The 21,418-nt window shown below is 41.4% G+C and overlaps 1 protein-coding gene across 1 annotated transcript in view; it reads right to left on the bottom strand.

The window, feature by feature from the left end:
• LOC122939486 (double-stranded RNA-specific editase B2-like) overlaps positions 1–21,418 on the bottom strand; it is a 529,987-nt gene that overhangs the window by 28,470 nt on the left and 480,099 nt on the right. The window contains exons 6-7 of the mRNA XM_044295555.1: positions 13,335–13,503; positions 10,415–10,566 (exon numbers count right to left, since the gene is read on the bottom strand). Coding sequence (XP_044151490.1) covers positions 10,415–10,566; positions 13,335–13,503 — 321 coding nt within the window. The remainder of the gene's footprint in view (positions 1–10,414; positions 10,567–13,334; positions 13,504–21,418) is intronic.

Raw genomic sequence — 21,418 nt, 5'->3', positions numbered from 1 at the left:
TCTATAGTGTAGCAGTAAACTTACTGCCTGCCATTCAGCAGGTATGAGATTCCGTTTCCACTTGACACCAGTAAAATAATTTAGTAAATGTCTTTGTACTTAGAGAGGGCCCCTCCCCTCCCCATATTGAATGGAGGTTCATTAAGGTTGATTCACATGAGCATGTTCAGTCTGGGAAATGGAGTCTGTGTGTCGGCCGCATTTCCTGGACTGACCCCAGCTCGCCTGACTAACGGACTGTATCATAGTGTTTTATGATACAGTCAGTGCCTATCTGATTGAAGGTCTATTGTACTGTACCTCATCATTGGAGTACAGTACAATAGATCCATAATCATGTAGGAACCAACTGACTATCGTGAAACACTATGATGCAGTTGGTTCGGATCAGGGGAGAGGATGTCAGTCTGAGAGATGCAGCCAATAGATGGACCATCTTTGCCACATGGTCGTGTGAATCAGCCCTTATAGTCACTGCACTGAAGGGAATACTAATATGGCTGAGCCTATGGGGCTCCTGACTACAGTTCTGTCTGTACTGCCCCGATGGCAGCCCTATTCTATGTTGTTGTAATGTGGAGGTCTTTTTTCTTTCTTTCCATGCATAAGTGCAAGTTTAGTTTTTATAATTTTGTTGATTTTGGTGCTTGTAGAAAAAACTGGTACAGATGAAACAAGAAGACATGGTGTGGACACTGGAGTCAACTTTTAGATAGATCCTATTCCCAACCAATATTGCAATTGATCCAATGAAAAAAAATACAAGATAAATTAAAGTATATCAAAAGTAAGACTTTTGCATCCCTGGGGCCTCAACTGGTTATTATTCTTTTTAGTATACAAACTGGCAGGACAAGAGTCCCCCATTCTCCACATAGGTGAAGAATGATTCCAAGATTAGTGTACACACACTAGTCGATTTGTACTCTGTAACCATGGAAACATAAAGGTCTACAGAAGAGCTGTAGACTGAAAATGTCAGGTGATTTTTTTAAAGAAAAATTATTATATGCAATACATTTTTTTCATTATTTTTTTCTAAACAGTATTAGTATAGTATATCTCAAGGATATGCCACCAATAATAGATAGGTGCAGGCAGGGCCGGTTTTAGACAAAATGTGGCCCTGGGCGGAAATAAAAGCGGGGCCCCAAATTCTGAAGTACTGTCACATTTATTCAGAGCAGAGGTCGGAGAGCACGAGAGCCAGTGTCAGGAAGCAGGTAAGGCCCAGTTCACACTTCAGTTGTTTGGTCAGTTATTTCCATCAGTTATTGTGAGCCCAAACCAGTAGTGAAGCCTACACAGAGATAAGGTATAATGGAAGGATTTCCTCCTGTTCTGTGTTTTTGACCCACACCTGGTTTTGGCTCACTATAACTAATGTAAACTAGAAAATCTAAAATTTCTGGGGAAATTGTGTGTTCTTGCCTCCACCAGTAGTCTACAACTGGAATGGGTGGAGTAACTGGGTGGAGTGGCTTGAGTAACTGTTGTGTGGTTGGAGTGGCTGGAGTAAATGTGGAAAGGCTGGACTGAGTAACTTTATGGAGTGGGCAGAGTAATTGTGTGGAGTGTTTGGAGTGAGTAAAGAAAGTAAAGATTACACTAACCAATTGATTGATCAAATTTAACCCCTTCCCGACATATGACATACTATTACATCATGGAAGCCACTGCGTTCCCGCAATTTGACGTAATAGTACGTCATCGTGATCGGGCGGGCACCGGAGCGGTGCGCGTGCAATCACTGCAGGGGCCCGGCAGTCCCTGGTAGCCGGGCCCCTGCTGTATCCGCCAGCATTGCTGTAAAAGCCAAAGATTAACCCTTTATATGCCGAGGTCCGCGCTGACTGTGACATAGAAGGGATTTTGTCGGGTGAGGGAACGCATCGAGTCCCTGTGCTGCTGTGGCAGGGACTCGATGTGTCAGAAGGCAGCCCGATGCCGTGCAGAGGCTGCCAAATGCCTTACACGGCATTGGGAAATGTCTTCTACAGGTGCCCAGGAGATCCAGCCTCAGGCTGGGTCTCCTAGGAAACCTGTTTGTGTACTACTCACTGTTGTACACGAACAGGCAATGCATTACAATACAGATGTATTATTGCAGAGGGGATCAGACCCCTAAAAGTGAACATCAGAAATAAAGTAAAGAACGAAAAGTAAAAAAAATGTTTTTAATAAAATTAATAAAGTAATAAAATTAATAAAGTAAAAAAAGAAAAAAAAAACGCCCCTTTCCCCTCATTTTATAATAAAAAACAGAAAAAAACCCATAAAACACACATATTAGGTATCGTCCCATCCGCAATGACTGGCTCTATAAATATATCACATGATCCATCCTGTCCGATAAACACCATAAAAAAATAAAAATAAAAACGGTGTAAAAAAAGGCATTTTTGTCACCTTACATCACAAAAAGTGCAACACCAAGCGATTAAAAAGGCATGTGTCCCAGAAAATGGTAGCAATAAAACCGTCACCTCATCCCGCAAAAAATGAGCCCCTACATGAGACAATCGCCCACAAAATATAAAAACTATAGCTCTCAGAACATAGAGACTCTAAAACATAATTTTTTTGTTTCAAAACTGCTATTATTGTGCTAAAGTGAAATACATAAACAAAAATATACATATTAGGTATCGCCACGTCCGTAACAACCAGCTCTATAAAAATATCACATGACCTAACCACTCAGATAAACACCGTAAAAAATAAAAATAAAAACTGTGTAAAAAATATAAAAATTTGTCACATTACATCACAAAAATTGCAACAGCAAGTGATCAAAAAGGCGTATGCCCCCCAAAATAGTAGCAATCAAACTGTCTCCTCATCCCGCAAAAAATTAGACCCTACCTAAGAGAATCAGTAAAAAAAAAAAAGCTATCACTCTCAGACAATGGAGACACTAAAATATGATTATTTTTTGCTTCAAAACTGCTATTATTGTGCTAAAGTGAAATAAAAAAAAAAAAGTATACATATTAGGTATCGCCACATCCGTAACAACCATCTCTATAAAAATATCACATGACTTAACCCCTCAGATGAACAACGTAAAAAAAATTAAAATAAAAACTGTGTAAAAAAAAAGCCATATTTGTCAACTTACATCACAAAAATTGCAACAGAAAGCCATCAAAAAGGCATATACCCCCCAAAATAGTACGAATCAAACCATCACCTCATCCTGCAAAAAATTAGACCTTACCTAAGACAATCAGTCAAAAAAATTGAAAAGCTCTGGCTCTCAGACTATGGATACACTAAAATATCATTATTTGAGTTTCAAAAATGCTATTATTGTGTAAAACTTAAATAAATAAGAAAAAGTAGACATATTAGGTATTGCTACATCCGTAACGATCTGCTCTATAAAATAGTCACATGATCTAATCCCTTAGGTAAACGCTGTAAAAATAAATTAATAAAAACTGCGCCAAAACAGCCCATTTTTTGGTCACCTTGCCCCATAAAGTGTAATAATGAATGATCCAAAAATCATATGTACCCAAAAATGGTACCAATAAAAATGTCAACTCTTCCTTCAAAAAACTAGCTCCTGCACAAGACGATCAGCAGAAAAAATAAATAAATAGTTCAGAAAATGGAGATACAAAAACCAAATATTTTTTTCTAAAATTCTTTATTATGTAAAACGGAAACAAACATCATAGAAAGTAGACATATTTGATATCATTGCGTCCAAAACAACCTGCTCTATAAAAATAGCGCATAATCTTACCTGTCAGAAAAATAAAAAATAAAAACGGTGCCAAAACATACATTTTTTGGTTACCTTGCCTCACAAAAAACGTAATATAGAGCAATTAAAAAATCATATGTACCCCAAAATAGTACCAACAAAACTGGCACCTTATCCTGTAGTTTCCAAAATGTGGTCACTTTTTTGAGTTTCTACTGTAGGGGTTCATCACGGGGACTTCTAAAAACCAGTTCAGCTAAATCTGCCTTCCAAAAACCATATGGCGTTCCTTTCCTACTGCGCCCTGCCGTGTGGCCATACAGTAGTTTACAACCACATGTGGGGTGTTTCTGTAAACCGCAGATTATAATAAAGTAATAAAGATTGAGTTTTGTTTTGCTGTTAACCCTTGCTTTGCTACTGGAAAAAATGGATTAAAATGTAAAATCTGCCAAAAAAGTTAAATTCTGAAATGTCATCTCCATTTTCCATTAATTCTTGTGGAACACCTAAAGGGTTAACAAAGTTTGTAAAATCAGTTTTGTATACCTTGAGGGGTGTAGTTTCTAAAATGGGGTCATTTTTGGGTGGTTTCTATTATGTAAACCTTACAAAGTGAGTTCAGACCTGAACTGGTCCTTAAAAAGGGTTTGGGAAATTTTCCGAAAAACTTCAAGATTTGCTTCCAAACTTCTAAGCCTTCTAACGTCCCCCAAAAATAAAATGTCATTTTCCAAATGATCCAAACATGAATTAGACATATGGGAAATTTAAAGAAATAATTAGTATATGAGGTATCACTATCTATTATAAAAGTAGAGAAATTGAAATTAGAAAATTTTGGAATATTTCAAAATTTTTGGTAAATTTGGGATTAAAAAAAAATTTTGATGAAATATATTGACTCAAATTTATGACTATCATGAAGTACAATGTGTCATGAGAAAACAAACTCAGAAAGGCTTGGATAAGTAAAATTGTTCCAAAGCTATTACCACATAAAGTGACACATGTCAGATTTGCAAAAAATGGCCTGGGCAGCAGAGCGAACACTGGCCCGGGGTAGAAGGGGTTTAAAAGGTGCACATGGCAATCTTGATAGAGTGATAGAGTGAGAAATGCATTTCAACTTTTATTTATTTATATAGCACATTTAATTGCAATGTTGTTGCCCAAAGTGCTTCACAGTTACATTAAAACATACATTTATAAAAACACTAGCAGCCGATTTGTGTAGGTGGGCTTAAAAATGAGGGAGTGGTGGCAGTTTAGAAATCATGTCCGTTTTTTTCAGCTCACACTCTAGCTTTTGTCACTCTGTTGGCTGCTCACACACCTGGGTTTCTATAGCACCCCAATTTGCTCACTTTATTGGCGGTTGCCATCTTCAAACGACTGTAGTTTAAAAATTATAAATCCTACACCCAAGAGCTTTATTTCGTGAGAATCACAAGACCCAGACGTACATTTTGACGCATAGTATGTCTCTGAAATATTAAAAATGAAGGCACAGTCGCAGTCTAGAAATTGCCCTTCAAATTTGAGGTGGCTAGAGTGGAGTTTCAATGAATGTCAATGGGCGGCATAAGTTGCAAACAAATGGTCATATTGTGAAAACTATCAGGACTATGGCAGCAGGGATAGCTGAACGTTTTGATATAAGATTTGTGTAGGTGGGCTTGAAAATGAGGGAGTGGTGGCAGTTTAGAAATCATGTCCTGATTTTTCAGCTCCCACTCTAGCTTTTGTCAGCTCCCACTCTAGTTTTGAACATTCCGCCATTCATTCCTATGGGACCAATTTCGCCACAAAAATGCCGATTTCGTGAACCATTCGGCGAAACATTCCACGAAGTAATAGTACACCAATCGGGAAAAAATCTGCACGTTTCGGTATATTACTGTCTGGTAGTGAAAAAATTGTGGGAGGAGTTAGGGTGGTAAATTTGGCTATAATAATAAGAATATATATGTGAGATAACAGTAAGTGGTCTTGCCATGCAAGAACACTTAATAACTGAAGTGTGAACTCAGCCTAAGGGCTCATGCAGACGGCCGTTGCTCGTCTGCAATATATGGGCACCGACCGTGTGCTCACATATCACAGATGCGGACCCATTCACTTGAATGTGTCCATAATCCAGGAGGAGCAGTGTCGAACGGAGGCACAGAACCTCACGGAAGCACTGTGGAGTACTTCCATGGGGTTACTCTCTGCGCCTCCGTACCGCAAAAAAATAGAACATGTTCTATTTGTCTTTTGCGGTGCGGACGGATCACGGACACATTCAAGTTGATGGTGCCCGTGCAGTGGGGACTGCAAACTGCGGTCCACAATGCATGGAACGGCCGGGATAAGTTTGTGTGCATGAGCCCTAAGTGTGCTTCCCTTAACAAGTTTGCCCAGGAGGCCTGCTTAAAGCCTCATGCAGACGTCCGTAGAACACTGTCCGTGCGATACCGGACTGGCATCCTGCTTAGTGCAAGAGCGTACGGAGTCATTGGTTGCTATGACGCCGTGCGCTTTGTGCCGCTGATGCAGTACAGTAATACACACGTATAAATCATACCAGTGTATTACTGTACTGCGGTGGCGGCACGAAGCGCACGGCGTCATAGCAACCAATGACATTATGCGCTCCTGCACTAAGCAGGATGCCAGTCTGGTATCGCACGGACAGTGTTCCATGGACGTCTGCATGAGGCTTAACCCTGTTAAATAATCAGAAAACACCTAAAAACAGTCACTGTTACCAGTGCTCTGTATATAGAGACAGCAGAGACATGTAGATCATTTGTTCTCTGCATTCAAAGTAAAAAAGTAAATAACGAATAGAAAGAAATCTGGAATTATTTTTTTTAAATGCAAGTAAAAATGACGAAAAAAAAAAAAAAGGATTTCTTTATTTACCCAAACACTCAATGGCATTGAGTGTTGGGTGAATAAAGGAATCCACTTGTTTCGCTGAAGTCAGAATGCTGCCTTTCTTCCATAATTTTAGATAGATAGACAGACAGAGAGACAGATAGATAGGGGATAGATAGATAGATAGATAGATAGATAGATAGATAGATAGATAGATATGAGATAGATAGATATGAGATAGATATGAGATAAATAGATATGAGATAAAGATAGATAGATATGAGATAGATAGATAGATAGATAGATAGATAGATAGATAGATAGATAGATAGATAGATATGAGATAGATCGGTAGATAGATATGACAACTGTGTTCCAGGCAGCAAATAGTAAAAAAAAAAAAAAAAAAAAAAAAAGCTGGAAGAAGGGGGGGCAGAGGACAGGTCCTGTATATTCTCTGCAGGCTTTCTCCCCTCCTGTTAATCCAGGGTCTGGACTGTCCTGCTGTCAGGGCACATCAGCTAACAAGCAGCCGGCAGCAAATATGTCAGGTCATTAGAGGGTGACATTCTGAACTCACCAGTACACCTTGGGAGCAGGCTAGAGGAGGCCATTACATTCACAGTGCAGGGCCTCCATGAGAGAGAGAGAGAGAGAGAGGAAGGGGGCGGGGCCAAGGTCTGCCTGACTGCTGTGGAGCCTCACTACAGCATAAGGACTCTGCGGGCCACAGTGGGCGGGAGACCAGGGACCAGCGCTCCTTGCTGTGCTGTCTGTGCTCTTCTCAGGTGCCGCCACCAGCTCTCTTACACATCTGTCTGGGCAGCTCAGCAGGGGGCCCCATTTAGGGATGGGGGCCCTGGGAAATTGTCCTGTTTGTCACCCCCCCTAATGCCGGCCCTGGGTGCAGGTCCCAACTCTTGAACGGGGCCCCTAAAGTAAATGAAAGCGCACATCTCATGTGCAGAGTTCTCTCAATTCAATTCTATAGGAGTTCTGAAAAGAGCTGAGCGCTCATGCTCTACAATTTTCAGAACTCCCATAAAGTGAATTGAGAGCACACTGCACAAGAGCTACCACCTCTCTATTCACTTCTATGGGAGTTTTAGAATATTACCATAGATATGAAGGAATGGTGGCCATGCTTGTGCTGTGCCCTCTTGTTAACTTTGGGGGGCTTCATTCTGGAGATAGGTGCGTGTCCCACATCTGGGACCCGCGCTATCTGACACTGATGGCATATCCTAGTGGTATGGCACCAATGTGTGAGATGGGCCAACCCCTATATTAGGACCGTCTGGTTTAGAAAACCCATTTTTATATATCTTATTAGAGTATTTTGAATTAATAGATGGGGTTTCCACATTTAGGACCAGCACCTATTTATAAAAGCTGAGAGTGTCTCTCATATGTCCTAGCTGGACTTAACATGCATTATACAGAAGTTTCAGTGGGCACTATAATACCTCCTGTGGTGGTGCTGCAGGGGACTAAAGCATTTTTAGGTTCCCACTAAGGATTACAGCTGATCATTAAATGTGAATCGGTGAGGGACCATTTAACACAATGGAATTAACCAAATCAGCTAATCGGGAAAAAAGGCATGTAACAGCGGCTGCTGTGCGCTGCTGTTCCCCTGCTTACCGTCGCGGTCCCGGGCGCCGTGCTCAGAGGTGATCTGCGGCCGGTGCTTCCCATTCACCGCTGCAGTCCTGGGCTCTGTCTGTGTGGGTGCTGTTGTTCTTGGATTCGCTCCACAGTTTGCTCTCAGCCCTGGCCACAGCATGGTTGCTGTTTGTTTCCTGCAGCGCTTCCTTAAGGGCTGGCACGCATCACTTCCTGGGATTTATGGGTTAGGTCATGTGACATCGCTGACCTATCCTAGCCCTCCTGCACATATATAAGTGGTTCAGCCCCCTTCCCAGATGCCTCAATGTCAAGGTCCTTGTGCCCTGCTAAGGTTCCTGGTTTCAGCTTGTGTTCTTGTGTTCCTGACTCATCTGTATTCCTGGATTCTGCTACCTGTTTCACCTGTTATATCCCTACCTGTTTGCCTTGACTCTCCTGTTGCCAATCCAGATTGCCTGACCTGTGCCCGATGTCACCTGCCCTGACCTTTTGCCTGTTTGACTATGCCTCTGCCTCATCCTTCGGTCCCGGACCTCTGTTACATTTCTCAGGTACCTCCTGGTCCGCCTGGACCAGCTGCCTCGTGTGCCTATCCTCCTCAAGAGGTAACGACCTGGTGTTCCCTTCAGGAAAGTCTATCCCCACCATCAGGGGTACTGTGAAGATCCAGGGGTTCACTTATACAACGCCCTTAGAGGAGGTAGGACACATGGCACAGTGGGTTCACACCCGCTGGTTTGTGACAAGGCAATTTATAGCCAGTCTATGCCTTAGGCCTGTATTACACCAGCAGATTATCTGACCAATTTCTGTCCAATCAGACCAATAGTTGGTGTGTATAACAAAAAGATCTCTGTGTGTAAACAGCCATCTGACCATTGGTTAGAAAACCTGTCAGATAATCTGTTGGTGTAATACAGCCCTAAATGCACTTATATTCAGAGAACTGGATAATTAGTGAAGCTCTATGTGCACATTAATACTATATACACAAGGCTGACCATATGTTGAGAAATTTAGAAATGTTGAATTTTTCAGTAATAAAATCAGCTGGATGGCCGAAATAGCTCTCAGGAGCCGGAGGGGACTGATATTGTGCATGTAAATGGTAATCAGTGGAGCGCTTCTTTCACTGCACATGTGGATTCAGAGTGAAGGTACAGATAAGGCAAAGGAAAATGCAATCAAAAGAAAATCTGTTTGCCTGGAATAAGCATATAAAGAACAATTAGGTGTATGGGAAGGCAAACATTTCCGTTTGTTTCAGTGGTCTGACTTATGCAAGAAATATGCAAATCTCTGAGATTTCAGGGCGTATGCACACGGCAGTGTGATATGCAGATTTTCTAGGCGGATTGTTGTGTTGTTTATGCTGCATTTCCATACCATATACATGAGAGTTCAAAATTTTTCCTCATATGCACCGTTTGCATGTATCGGTATAGTATCACATCATTGCTGTTTGTTTCTTAAACTTCTTAAAGGGGGTTTCTGGGATTTTTAACTGCTAAACTATTTGGCTGGTTGAGAAGGCACTGGCACTCACAATAGCGTTGCGGCCTTCTCTCAGCTTTGCCTATATCGTGTGACGTCACATTCATTGGTCACATTGCCTAGGCACAGCTCAGCCACATTGAATTGAATGGGTACTGGGTGTCCCCGATCAGAAACCAATGAACTATCCAGAGGATAGGTCATCAGTTAAAAAATCCCAGAAAACACCTTTAACGTGTGTAGGCAAAACTAGCATTGTTTGGTTTCATTAACAAAAAATGATGAACATTTTTTTGTATAAAACTCAGAATATGCAAATGTAACTCTGTGTCAAAGACTTCTCACCTAGCCAACCGTACCCTCTGTACGAACGGGCACTATAACCCGAAACAGCTGGCAACCGATGGCTCCCTTTTTTCTTTCAGAGAAGAAGGCTTTTAGTCTGGCTAATATCCTTAGACATGTTGATAGGCCTGCTAAAGGGTCAGACATTGACTATAGTGTAGCTAGCCCAAGTAGACGGCACTATGGAGAAGGCTTTCTTTCTTTTGGAAGAAAGCTAATGTGCTTATTGTTTTTTCTTGGAGCATTGTATGACCTATACGACTCAGTATGCCATTTCTAGCCCTCTCCAGAAGGACAAATAGCATCTCCAAGACCTACTGACCAGAAAATTGAGAAAATGTATGTATGTTGGAAAGTAAAACTTACAATTAGATGTTATCTCATAGGGAGAGTTGATCCGAGCATCTCCACATGGCGATGTGCTAACATACAGATGGAATAAGACACTGTCCTTCAGTCGGAAGCCTCCTTCTTTTAACCGGATGAAAACAGATCTTTCCCAGTCACTTCTGTGCTTGCTGCATAGAGACAGGACATATTTTATTACAGTGAAAGGAGGACATTACTCCTTGTCATTACTGTAGATAATGCTCAGGATGGCAGCAGGTGACCATGTCATAAAAATATAATAAATCTGTTAAAAATATAACTCTGCAAACAGTTCATTATTGGGATTATATATATATTCCTTTATTGTGACATCCAATAATAATCCCAAAATGATGATAATCTGTCACAAAACTACTGGACAATATTACATTTCACAAGGGCAGAGGAAGGACCAGAGGCAGTCAATAGAGCATTTATCTGGTAATTAGGCTACATTCACTTCTCTGTTCGGTAAATGCAGCAGGGGAGCATAGTACAGGAGGTACCGTATCTGGCATAGCCAGACATCGCTGGATCCCCATTGACTATAATGGGATCCAGTGACCACTGGATGCAGCAGTATTATTCTGGCACCTGTTGGATCCCTGCTGGATCCCATCATAGTAAGGATTTGGCAGTGCCTGGCGATGTCCAGCTATGCTGAATATGGTAACTCGGTACCCGCAGCCTTAGGCCAGGTTCACATCACCGTTTAGTTTTCCATTCTTCTGATCCATCAGGACAATAGAACCCCCCCCCCCCCCCACAAAAAAAAAAAAAAAAAAGATCCTTTATTTTGAGCATCCGTTGTGCAAATTTTGCATCCCTTTTTGTCAGTTCCATTATTTTAAATGGGAGAAAAAGTCCTGGCAGGAGGAATCAACAGAACAGAAAACTAAATAGTGTTGTGACCCCGACCTTAGTTGTACACATATGAAATTTTTAAATAACTACTAGATTGGATACTAACAGTCAAACCCAGGAAGTGATGGCGTACCCTAGTTCAGAAATTTCCACAGGAGTGCCCTGTGGTTGTTTGAGTGTCTACACAGGATGCCAAGAAACTCCTGGCCTGACATGGGTGCTTTACCCAGCTGGTGGTTGCATCCTCTGGTGTTTCTTTCTCTGGGCTTCTCAAATATCCTGCACTATAGCACAGCAGAATACTAACGCATGGGGGTGACAATAGACCTCTGCAGAGGCAACAGCAGAAGTAGTCCAGATGTCACATTCAGCATTTACATGAGCTGCCCCTAAGGGCTTTAGGCTAAAGAACATCATCATTGCACTGTTGAGGGGGCCAATAGATGGCAATAACCGGGCAGTGCTACAATCAATGATATGGTTTAACTGGTGTGGAGGGGGTTCATTTGCTTAGGGGTCTGGAGTTGGAATTAATTGTGGGGTTTGACATCCAACTTAGGGCTTGTTCATATCACCGTTATGCATTCCGTTATGGCTTTCCATTATAACATGGTTATAACGGAAAATAACAGAATCTATAAGATCTATAGGACAGAAAAGAATGGAATCTATAAGATATATAGGACGGAAAACAAAGTTCTGTCGACAAAACTTTGTTTTCCGACCGGCATAACGGAAACCAGACGGATCGGTTATGCTTGCCCATATACTTCTATTATGACGGATCAAAACGGAATGCCTCTAAAGGTTTCCGTTTTGATTTCCATCATATGGCTTCCGTTATAATGGAAAGCCATAACGGAATACATAACAATGATGTGAACAAGCCCTTAAAGGGAACCTGTCACCGGGATTTTGGGTATAGAGCGGAGGACATTAGTTGCTAGATCGCCGCTAGCACATCCACAATACCCAGTCCCCATAGCTCTGTGTGCTTTTATTGTGTCAAAAAAACGATTTGATACATATGCAAATTAACCTGAGATGAGTCCTGTATGTGAGATGAGTCAGGGACAGGACTCATCTCAGGTTAATTTGCATATGTATCAAATCGTTTTTTTTACACAATAAAAGCACACAGAGCTATGGGGACTGGGTATTATGGATGTGCTAGCGGCCATCTAGCAACCCATGTCCTCAGCTCTATACACAAAATACCGGTGACAGGTTCCCTTTAACTGTGAGGGCCAGACTGAATTAATTGTGGAGTATGATGGCTGAATGCATTATGACCACTGAATTAATTGTAGGGTCTGACCGTTGTGTCTGGCCTAAATTAATAGTGGTTCCCCAAGATAGTTATTTTTTTTCTAGTGGTTCCCCAATGCCAAAAATGTTGGGAACCATTTTGCTAGAGGTGTGCCATGACTTTCTGTAATGGGAACAACTAATTGTCTCTGGACAAATAACTCATTGATCTATATTATTTCCACAAGGCTAATCTGTACCATAAGCTGCAGTGATGTTAGCTTATTTAAAAAAGAAACATAATAAAATACAAGAAATTCAAAAAATAATTCTACACAACTGTTTCCAGTGAGTACCCTGTAAATTATTGGGATTTTATATGTTTTGTAATAGCTTTACTTCATCTGAAACACAAGGACATTTAGAATACAGGAGAAAAGCAAATAGGCTAAATCTGAGCACAACGGGAGACGGCAAATCTAGCTTTCCATCATGCCTTTTGCTTGAGTCGGTTCAGTTCTGTTCAGTTTCTTCATGAAATATGTAAACAAATATCTGAAAGTATCCCTTGACTTCCGCAAATCTAATTCTTCATGAAAGGAAATCTGCTTTCATAGACCAGACACTGAAAGATGAAAGTTGTATTAAATTGCTTTGCTTATTTCCTTCAAATGCTGGTCACTCAGATTCGCAGAATAAATAGACGTCTTCTTCATGAAAGGAGCGTGGATCAGTCATCTAGAGGACAGATTTGCCCCACAGCAGATCACATAGCATGTCGTGTCGTCAGCACATTTCAATTTACCTTAAATGTAGCTCCAGCTGAGTATAAAGGAAATGGATGAAAGCTCTTCGCACAACAACCTCCGCATGGCAGTCATTGACCACCAGCCCTTGGTCATTAAGATATTCTCCATTGATGCATTTGGTGCCAGAAGACAGGGCAATGACCTGTGCCTGCCTCAGGTCTAAACCTGAAAAATAAAAAGATGCAATAATGTAAAAAACAATGTTTAAAAACATATTTGTCTAATATATTTTGTCATTTTCCTTTTTTTTTTATGCTTTGATACATAATTACTTTCATTAAAGGGGTTCTCTGGGATTTACATATTAATGGCCTATCCTCAGGATAGGTCATCATTATCAGAGCCCGACTACCGGGACCCCCACCAATCAGCTGTATAAAGAAGCCGTGGCGCTCCATGAGCACTTAGGCTCCTTCCTACGCCATGTGATGTCATGTTCATCGTTCACATGGCCTAGGAGCAGCTCAGTCCTATTCAAGTCAATGGGGCTGAGCTGTGATACCAAGTACAGCCGATTATAAAATGTAATGTGCTGTGCTTGGTGAGCTGGTCAGCGGGGGTGCCGGGAGTCGGACCCCCGCTAATCTCATTTTGATAACCTATCCTCAGGATGGGACATCAATATGTAAATCTTAGAGAATCCCTTTATAGTGTACCTGTAGTGTCAGCATTGATCGATGGCGGTCCATGTGCTGAGATTGCCACCGATTATTGAAACATAAGGGCTGAAGAACTACTGGTTTTCCTCAGAGATAGAATCGGGCATGGAGTGCATAACTATGTGCCTGTACACTACTAGTCCCACCTCTCCTAGGATCAGCTATTGCATATGAAGTAGTGGGAAGCTGTAATTTCTAAATGAGATGGATATGGAAAATTGGAATTGGAAAAAAATGAAATTCTGCCATGGTTTTATGGATTTTGTTTTTACGGCATTCCCTGTGTGGTAAAAATGGCCTGTTAACTTAATTCTGCGGGTCAATACAATTACAGTAATACCACATTTTTAGAGTTTTACTTGTGTTTTAATGCGTAAAAAAAAAAAAAACTTTATAATAATTTTTTTTTCTTTGCATCAATATATTACACCACCTTTTTTTTTATATATATATATATTTTCATCCACAGAGCTATGTGAGAGCTCATTTTTTTTTGCAGGGAGATCTGTAGTTTTTATTAATATCATTTTGGGGTGTGCCTGTGCTACTTACTGTATGGGATAAATACCTTTATACACTGCCTGTCCCAAAAAATAGTCACCACCCGAAAAAATAAAGATTCTCAATGGGGTAGAGGTCTGGACTGTGGTCTTGTAAAGTAGGCACTAAGCATGATGGGTGCATCACTTCATCTGCCTCTTCTTACCCTGATGAGCCCTTTACTCTGGAACAGGGCAAATCTGGACTCATCAGACCACATGACCTTCTTCCATTGCTCCAGAGTCCAATCTTTATGCTCCCTTGCAAACTGAAGCCTTTTTTTCTGGTTTGTCTCACTGATTAGTGTTTTTCTTACGGCTACACAGCTGTTCAGTCCCAATCCCTTGAGTTCCCTTCACATTGTGCGTGTGGAAATGCTCTTACTTTCACTATTTAACATAGCCCTGAGTTCTACTGTTGTTTTTCTTCGATTTGATTCCACCAAACGTTTAAGTGATTGCCGATCACGATCATTCAGGATTTTTTCCCTGCCACATTTCTTCCTCGAATACAATGGGTCCCCACTATCCTTCCAGTTTTTAATAATGCGTTGGACAGTTCTTAACCCAATTTTAGTAGTTTCTGCAATCTCCTTAGATGTTTTCTCTGCTTGATGCATGCCGATGATTTCACCCTTCTCAAACAGACTAACATCTTTTCCACGACCACGAGATTGTCTTTCGACATGGTTGTTTAAGAAATGAGAAGCAACTCATTGCATCAGTTGGGGTAAAATAACTTGTTGCCAGCTGAAAGATAATCGCCCATGCAGTAATTATCCAATAGGAGGCTCATAACTATTTGCTTAGTTAATTCCAAGTGGCAACTTTTTTTTTGGACAGGCAGTGTATTTTAATAGTATGGGCATTTTCAGACACAGCGTTGCCTATGATCTTTATTTTGTTATTGTTTATTTTTATGTGTAAAATACGGAAAGGGAGATCCTTCAAATTTTTATTCTTTTTGTTTTATATTTTTATAAACCTTTTAATGAAATTTTTTACATTTATTTTTAGTCTCACTAGAGGACTTTAACATGCAATTGTCTAATCACTTTTCACATATACTGCAATGATTTGCCATTGCTGCCTATCGGAGAACCACTAAGTTCATATCAAGCCCAGCCTGTGGCATTCAGAAGGCCTGAAGCTGCCATAGCAATTGAATGGCTTCTACAGTCTTGTGGAGAGCCATTCGGTCACCAGGAGCACCATGCTCCCAGTAAATGACCTCCCTCAGATGTCATGGTTGCAATTAACCATGGCATCTGAGGGGTTAAAAGTCAATGATCAGCACTGTCACTCCCCTTCTCCCTGACAGATTACGGAGAATCCCAGGTGTCAGAAATCACATGATTCACTCAGGAGATCCCTTGTGATAAAAAGTAAATGTCCAGAGCAGATAACCCTCATAATCTATGTCCACACTGAAATACAAATTTTTGCAGTAATCTAAATAGACTCATCCTTCTGTGGTGATTTATTTCTACATATGCAGCTTTGTTTTTACTGATCCAGATCTCCCAATCCCCTGCAAGGACATAGGTTTAAAAACAATATACTGTATCTACACCCTAAAGCGGCAGTAAGCTCCGATGTGCCATCTAGTGGTGACTACAGCCAGAATGTTATCTTTCAAATCTGTTTCTATACAGGGCATTTAGAAATCTGTATAATAAAAACAAAGCTCCGTCTACTATCAAGATATTTTAAGAACTTAGCACAGATTTTTGGGGCCGAAAATGACATAATCCTATAAGGTGTATCTCACAGGAGAGGTTTTCTTCTAATGCGTCTTCCATGAAGACCATATTTGTGCAGGTGTCGCTGAACAGTAGAACAAAGTACCACAACTCCAGAGTCTGCAAAATCTTCCTGAAGATCTTTTGCAGTCAAGCAGGGGTTCTGATTTGCCTTTCTAGCAATCCTATGAGCAGCTGTCTCTGAAATTATTCTTGGTCTTTCAGATCTTCTCTTGACCTCCACTGTTCTTGATAACTGCCATTTCTTACTTACATTTCAAACAGAGGACATGGCGAACCGAAACTACCTCAAAAGGCGCAAGCTGAAGGTTTTACCATGGCACAGTTTTTTAGGCCAGTCACAAAACAGAATGCTGCCGGAACAGGAGACATCCTGATGCATCCTGAACTGATCTCTTTCCATTCAGAATGCAAATGGAACAAACGGAAACAACGCAAACGTATACAGTTTGGAATGCACCGCTATAATATATATACAAAATATAAATGTATATATAGGTCCAATTTTCCTCTCTTATAGCCTCGAACCAAGTGCTGGTCATGATTTATCTGAAGTTTCTATGCCAACTAAAGTGGAAAAGAACTCAGACTGATTTCTAGGTTTTATTTAGTACTTGCAGTGATAGGTACATTTATAAGGACTCTGTAACCATCAGCAATTGCTTTAGCAGCCCATAAACAACCCAGCCGTTTTTCCCCTCAGTGGGAGATGTTTATTACCTCATATAGAATGTGTGCTCCAAGGATGTAGTTATTGATTGAACAAGAAAACTTTTGTCAGAGGCCTTTTATCTAACAAGCGGAGGATGTGTGCGCAGGTTTTACAGGCATGGGATTGTTATGGAAATGCCCGGCTTTAGCTTACAGTAATGATGTCTGCTTACAAGCGTGGTCCTGCAGGGCATGGATCCAGCATTCCCGTGTTGTCAGCTCATTGCTGAAAGAGCTATAAGTTCATGATTGTTCTCGCTGGAGACTATTTTTTTTTCCCCGCAATGTCCCGTCATGATTGTTCATTAGGTGATTTCTTAATAGAGCAAAAGATGAGAAAATGAGGGAGTCAGACAGGGTCAATAAGGAAAGGACATTTTACAAGGAACCTTGTCTGTCATTTAAAAAGCAGATTTTAGTAAAACGAGTCTGTACCTGAGAGCCCTTAAAGGGATTCTCCTATTTATTTAAAGGGAATGTTTAATCAGAAAGTGACCTATGGTTTAAATCAAGTTTTGATACTTTAAAAATATCTGTAAGAAATTTGGTGTTTTATTTTTACTTCTCCATGTCGATGTTTGCATTAAAGGAAATTTTAAAATCTCCCAGTTATTATAGTAGCAAAATAACATAGTTTATAAGGCTGAAAAAAGACATCTGTCCATCCAGTTCAGCCTCTTATCCTGCAAGTTGATCCAGAGGATCACTTTGGCTATTCTGTTCTGAACAAGCCACTTTTCAGCAGTCATCTCATTATCATCACAAGCAGGAGTACAATAAAATATATCACCTTTCTATAGTGTCGGGCTGACCCAGAAGATTACCAGAGGTTCCTCCAGTTGGTCCTGGCTCTCATACCATAGTGGGTCCCAAAGGTCCATGAGAAAAAAAAAACTTCTGGAGCTGCCTTTGGAACCGGACACTTGCAACTAGGGTCTATTTCTTGGAATCAAAACCTATTACACTTTACTGATTATATGGGGGTTGAGCACTGAGAATAATTTCCCCTGTTAGGCCTAAGGAACCCAAATCTGACACAGACTCTGTACAGATAACACAGGATCCTCCATGTACAAAAGGTGATTTTCACAGCTCACCTTATCCCCCTCTCTGCACAATAACTTCTGCACAGGTCACTGAGCATGCTCACAAAACTCTCCCTTAAAAGTCAATGAGCATCTCCAGTCTACAGGTTCTTAGGTCCATGCGGCTACATAACAAATATCTCTGAATGCTGTTAACAGAGCAGAGCAACTAGAATGAAAAAAAAAAATCTAGTAAATCTGATTAATAGTAAAACAAAAATCTAGGTTATAAATTCACTTTAAAGCTATCCCTTCACAATAAGCTGTCCGTCTGCTAAGTCCTCCAGTGATCTTCTGTCGTGTGTGGGGAAACCTGGCAGTAATTGTCCAATTTCACTATGAGGCCACCACAGGGAAAAAGCTTTACATAGTGCCGGGTGAAATCAATACGTTTTCTATGTAATACAGGACAGGACAAGTCCTCTGACCAAGAAATGAGAATCCTCAGACTGAAGATTGAGTAATATACAAAAATAGAATTTCTAAACTAAACAGCCCCTTCAAAGCATCATGCACACACCACAGCCAGGTAGCCTGCGCAGCGGTATGTAGAGTCCCTGTGGCTCTGCACTACTCTGTGTGCCGGGGACATCCTAAAACATTTCATGTGAAAATGGCTTAATGTACCAGAATGTGCCTAAACCTCAATCCATTGCCTTGAAACGTCATACAACCTAAGATCTCAGCTTCCCAAACCTATCCTGGAAGTTTCATGGATTTTGGCTACCCACAAGGCAAATGAGTGACATTAAAAAGGACCTTTCACTACTCTACAAACTAAAAACTAACTATACCTGTGGGCAGAGCGGCGCCCAGGGGTCCCCCTGCACTTACTAGTAAGTCTGGGCGCCGCTCCGTTCGCCCGGTATAGGCTCCGGTGTCTGCGCTCCCTCTGACTGATTTCTTGTAGGAGGCGCGTCCCTTGCTGCACTGTTGGCCAATCGCAGCGCACAGCTCATAGCCTGGTAGGGCATTATATTGAACACATTCTTTCAATAAATGACTCGTTATTTATTAATTTTTTTATTAAGTTCCGAGTTATTAGAGAACAAAAAAAAATCTTGCCTGATCCATTTGCTTGTGAAGGGCGGGCCTCCATCATCTTGCATCAAGATCTAGTGCGAAATCTTGCGTGTCATCACTTGACATGATGGTGTCATCACGCTGGCCGGCGTGGTGACCTCATACGTCACTGCGCACGGGAATTTGTGCAAGATCATCAAGCAAGATGGAGGCTGCTGGCCCGTCGCGAGCAAATGGATCAGGTAAGGGTAGTTTCACACTTGCGTTAAAGTTTTCCGGTATTGGGTTACGTCACAGGGGCTCAATACCGGAAAAAAACGCTTCCATTTTATTCTAATGCATTCTGAATGGAGAACAATCCATTCAGTATGCATCAGGATGTCTTCAGGTCAGTCACTCTTACTGTATTTGGCCGGAGAAAATACCGCAGCATGCTGCGGTATTTTCTCCGGCCAAAATTTCCGGAACATCTGCCGGAATGCCGGATCTGGCATTGATTTCCATTAAAATGTATTAATGCCGAATCCGGTACCAAGTGTTCCAGAAAATCGGATCCGGTTTCCCCATTTGTGCATGCGCAGGCCTTTAAAAATGTGAGAAAAAAAATACCGGATCCGTGTTTCCGGATGACAATGGAGAGATGGACCCGGTGTTTCAATTCATTTGTCAGCCGGATCCGGATCCGGAAACAAATGCTTTGGCCCCTTTCACACGGGCGAGTTTTCCGTGTAGGTGCAATGCGTGAGTTGAACGCATTGCACCCGCACTGAATCCAGACCCATTAATTTCTATGGGGCTGTTTATATGAGTGGTGATTTTCACGCATCACTTGTGCGTTGCGTGAAAATCGCAGCAAGCTCTATTTTGTGCGTTTTTCCCGCAACGCAGGCATCATAGAAGAGAATGGGGCCGCGTGAAAATCGCAAGCATCCGTAAGCAAGTGCGGATGCGGTGCAATTTTCACGCACGGTTGCTAGGAGACGGGATGGGTACCCAATCATTATTATTTCCCCTTATAACATGGTTATAAGGGAAAATAATAGCATTCTGAATACAGAATGCTAAGTAAAATAGGGCTGGAGGGGTTAAAAAAAAATTAAAACTATTTAACTCACCTTAATCCACTTGTTCGCGCAGCCGGCATCTCTTCTGTCTTTATCTGTGAGGAATAGGACCTTTGATGATGTCACTACGCTCATCACATGGTCCATCACATGACCCATCGCCATGGACCATGTGATGAACGCAGGGGAAATAATACAATCTACACAACCTTGAACCCAAACCTGATCGATAAAAACTGAACAATGGAACGCAATCGCGTGAAAGAGGCCTATCCGTTTGCATATGGATTTCCGGATCAGGCAGGCACTTCCGGCGCCTGCTGGAATCCAAAGTGTGAAAGTATCCTAAGTATGATTTTTTGGGGGTTTTTACACATTTGCTACTACGAAGCACGGAGAAACCAGAAAATGCATCCGTGCATTTCCATTCACTCAACACTAGTTATTATCCAAATCGCTTCCTTTGCTGGCTTGATTCATTTTTCTATCACATTATACACTGCTCCTATCCCTGAGTTACGACCTCCATGCAATCCAGCAGCGGTGGCCGTGTTTGCACGCTATAAGAAAAAGTGCCGGCCTCTCTGGTGGCCAGGACTGCGGGAGTGCGCGTGCACAGCAGTTCTTATCCTCGCCACCTCGTACCTGCGCTGCAGAAGTGGCAAAACAAGCAGCGAAAAATGCAATGCAAAATTAAATGAAGTCAGCACCTATTTTTAGGACCCCATATTGATGTCCTGTCCTCACTGATCAGCTGTTTGAAGGGAACACAGGTCTTCTGTTTACCTGTGTTCAAGTGAATGGGGACGGAGGAGCTGCTATTACACTTCTCACTGATGGCGAGCAGTAAAGATCCATTAAGAAGTCCGTAGTGTATTGCGGACCGCAAAACACTGACGCCGCACATCGACAGCACTTAGGATAGAGGATTCCTATTCTTGTCCGCAGCTGCGGAAAAGAATAGGACATGCTCTATTTTCTTCCGGAGCTGCGGACACTGTGTGCTGTCCGCATCTTTTCCGGCCCCCATTGAAAATAAATGGGTCCGCACCCTTTCCACATAATTGCGGAACGGATCCAGACCCATTCTACGGATGTCTGAATGTACCCTTAAATAAAATACGAGCAGCTGATTGGCGGTGGTGGAGTCGGACTGATATCGATCAGATTTTTTTTTATTCAAAAAATAGAAAATAAACCAATATCATACAAATATATATATATATATATATATAT

Source organism: Bufo gargarizans, chromosome 5 (assembly GCF_014858855.1).
Source record: "Bufo gargarizans isolate SCDJY-AF-19 chromosome 5, ASM1485885v1, whole genome shotgun sequence".
In the NCBI taxonomy this organism is placed as follows: domain Eukaryota; kingdom Metazoa; phylum Chordata; class Amphibia; order Anura; family Bufonidae; genus Bufo; species Bufo gargarizans.
The sequence above is the reverse complement of the archived record's forward strand: the minus strand, read 5'-3'. Positions and strand labels throughout refer to the sequence as shown.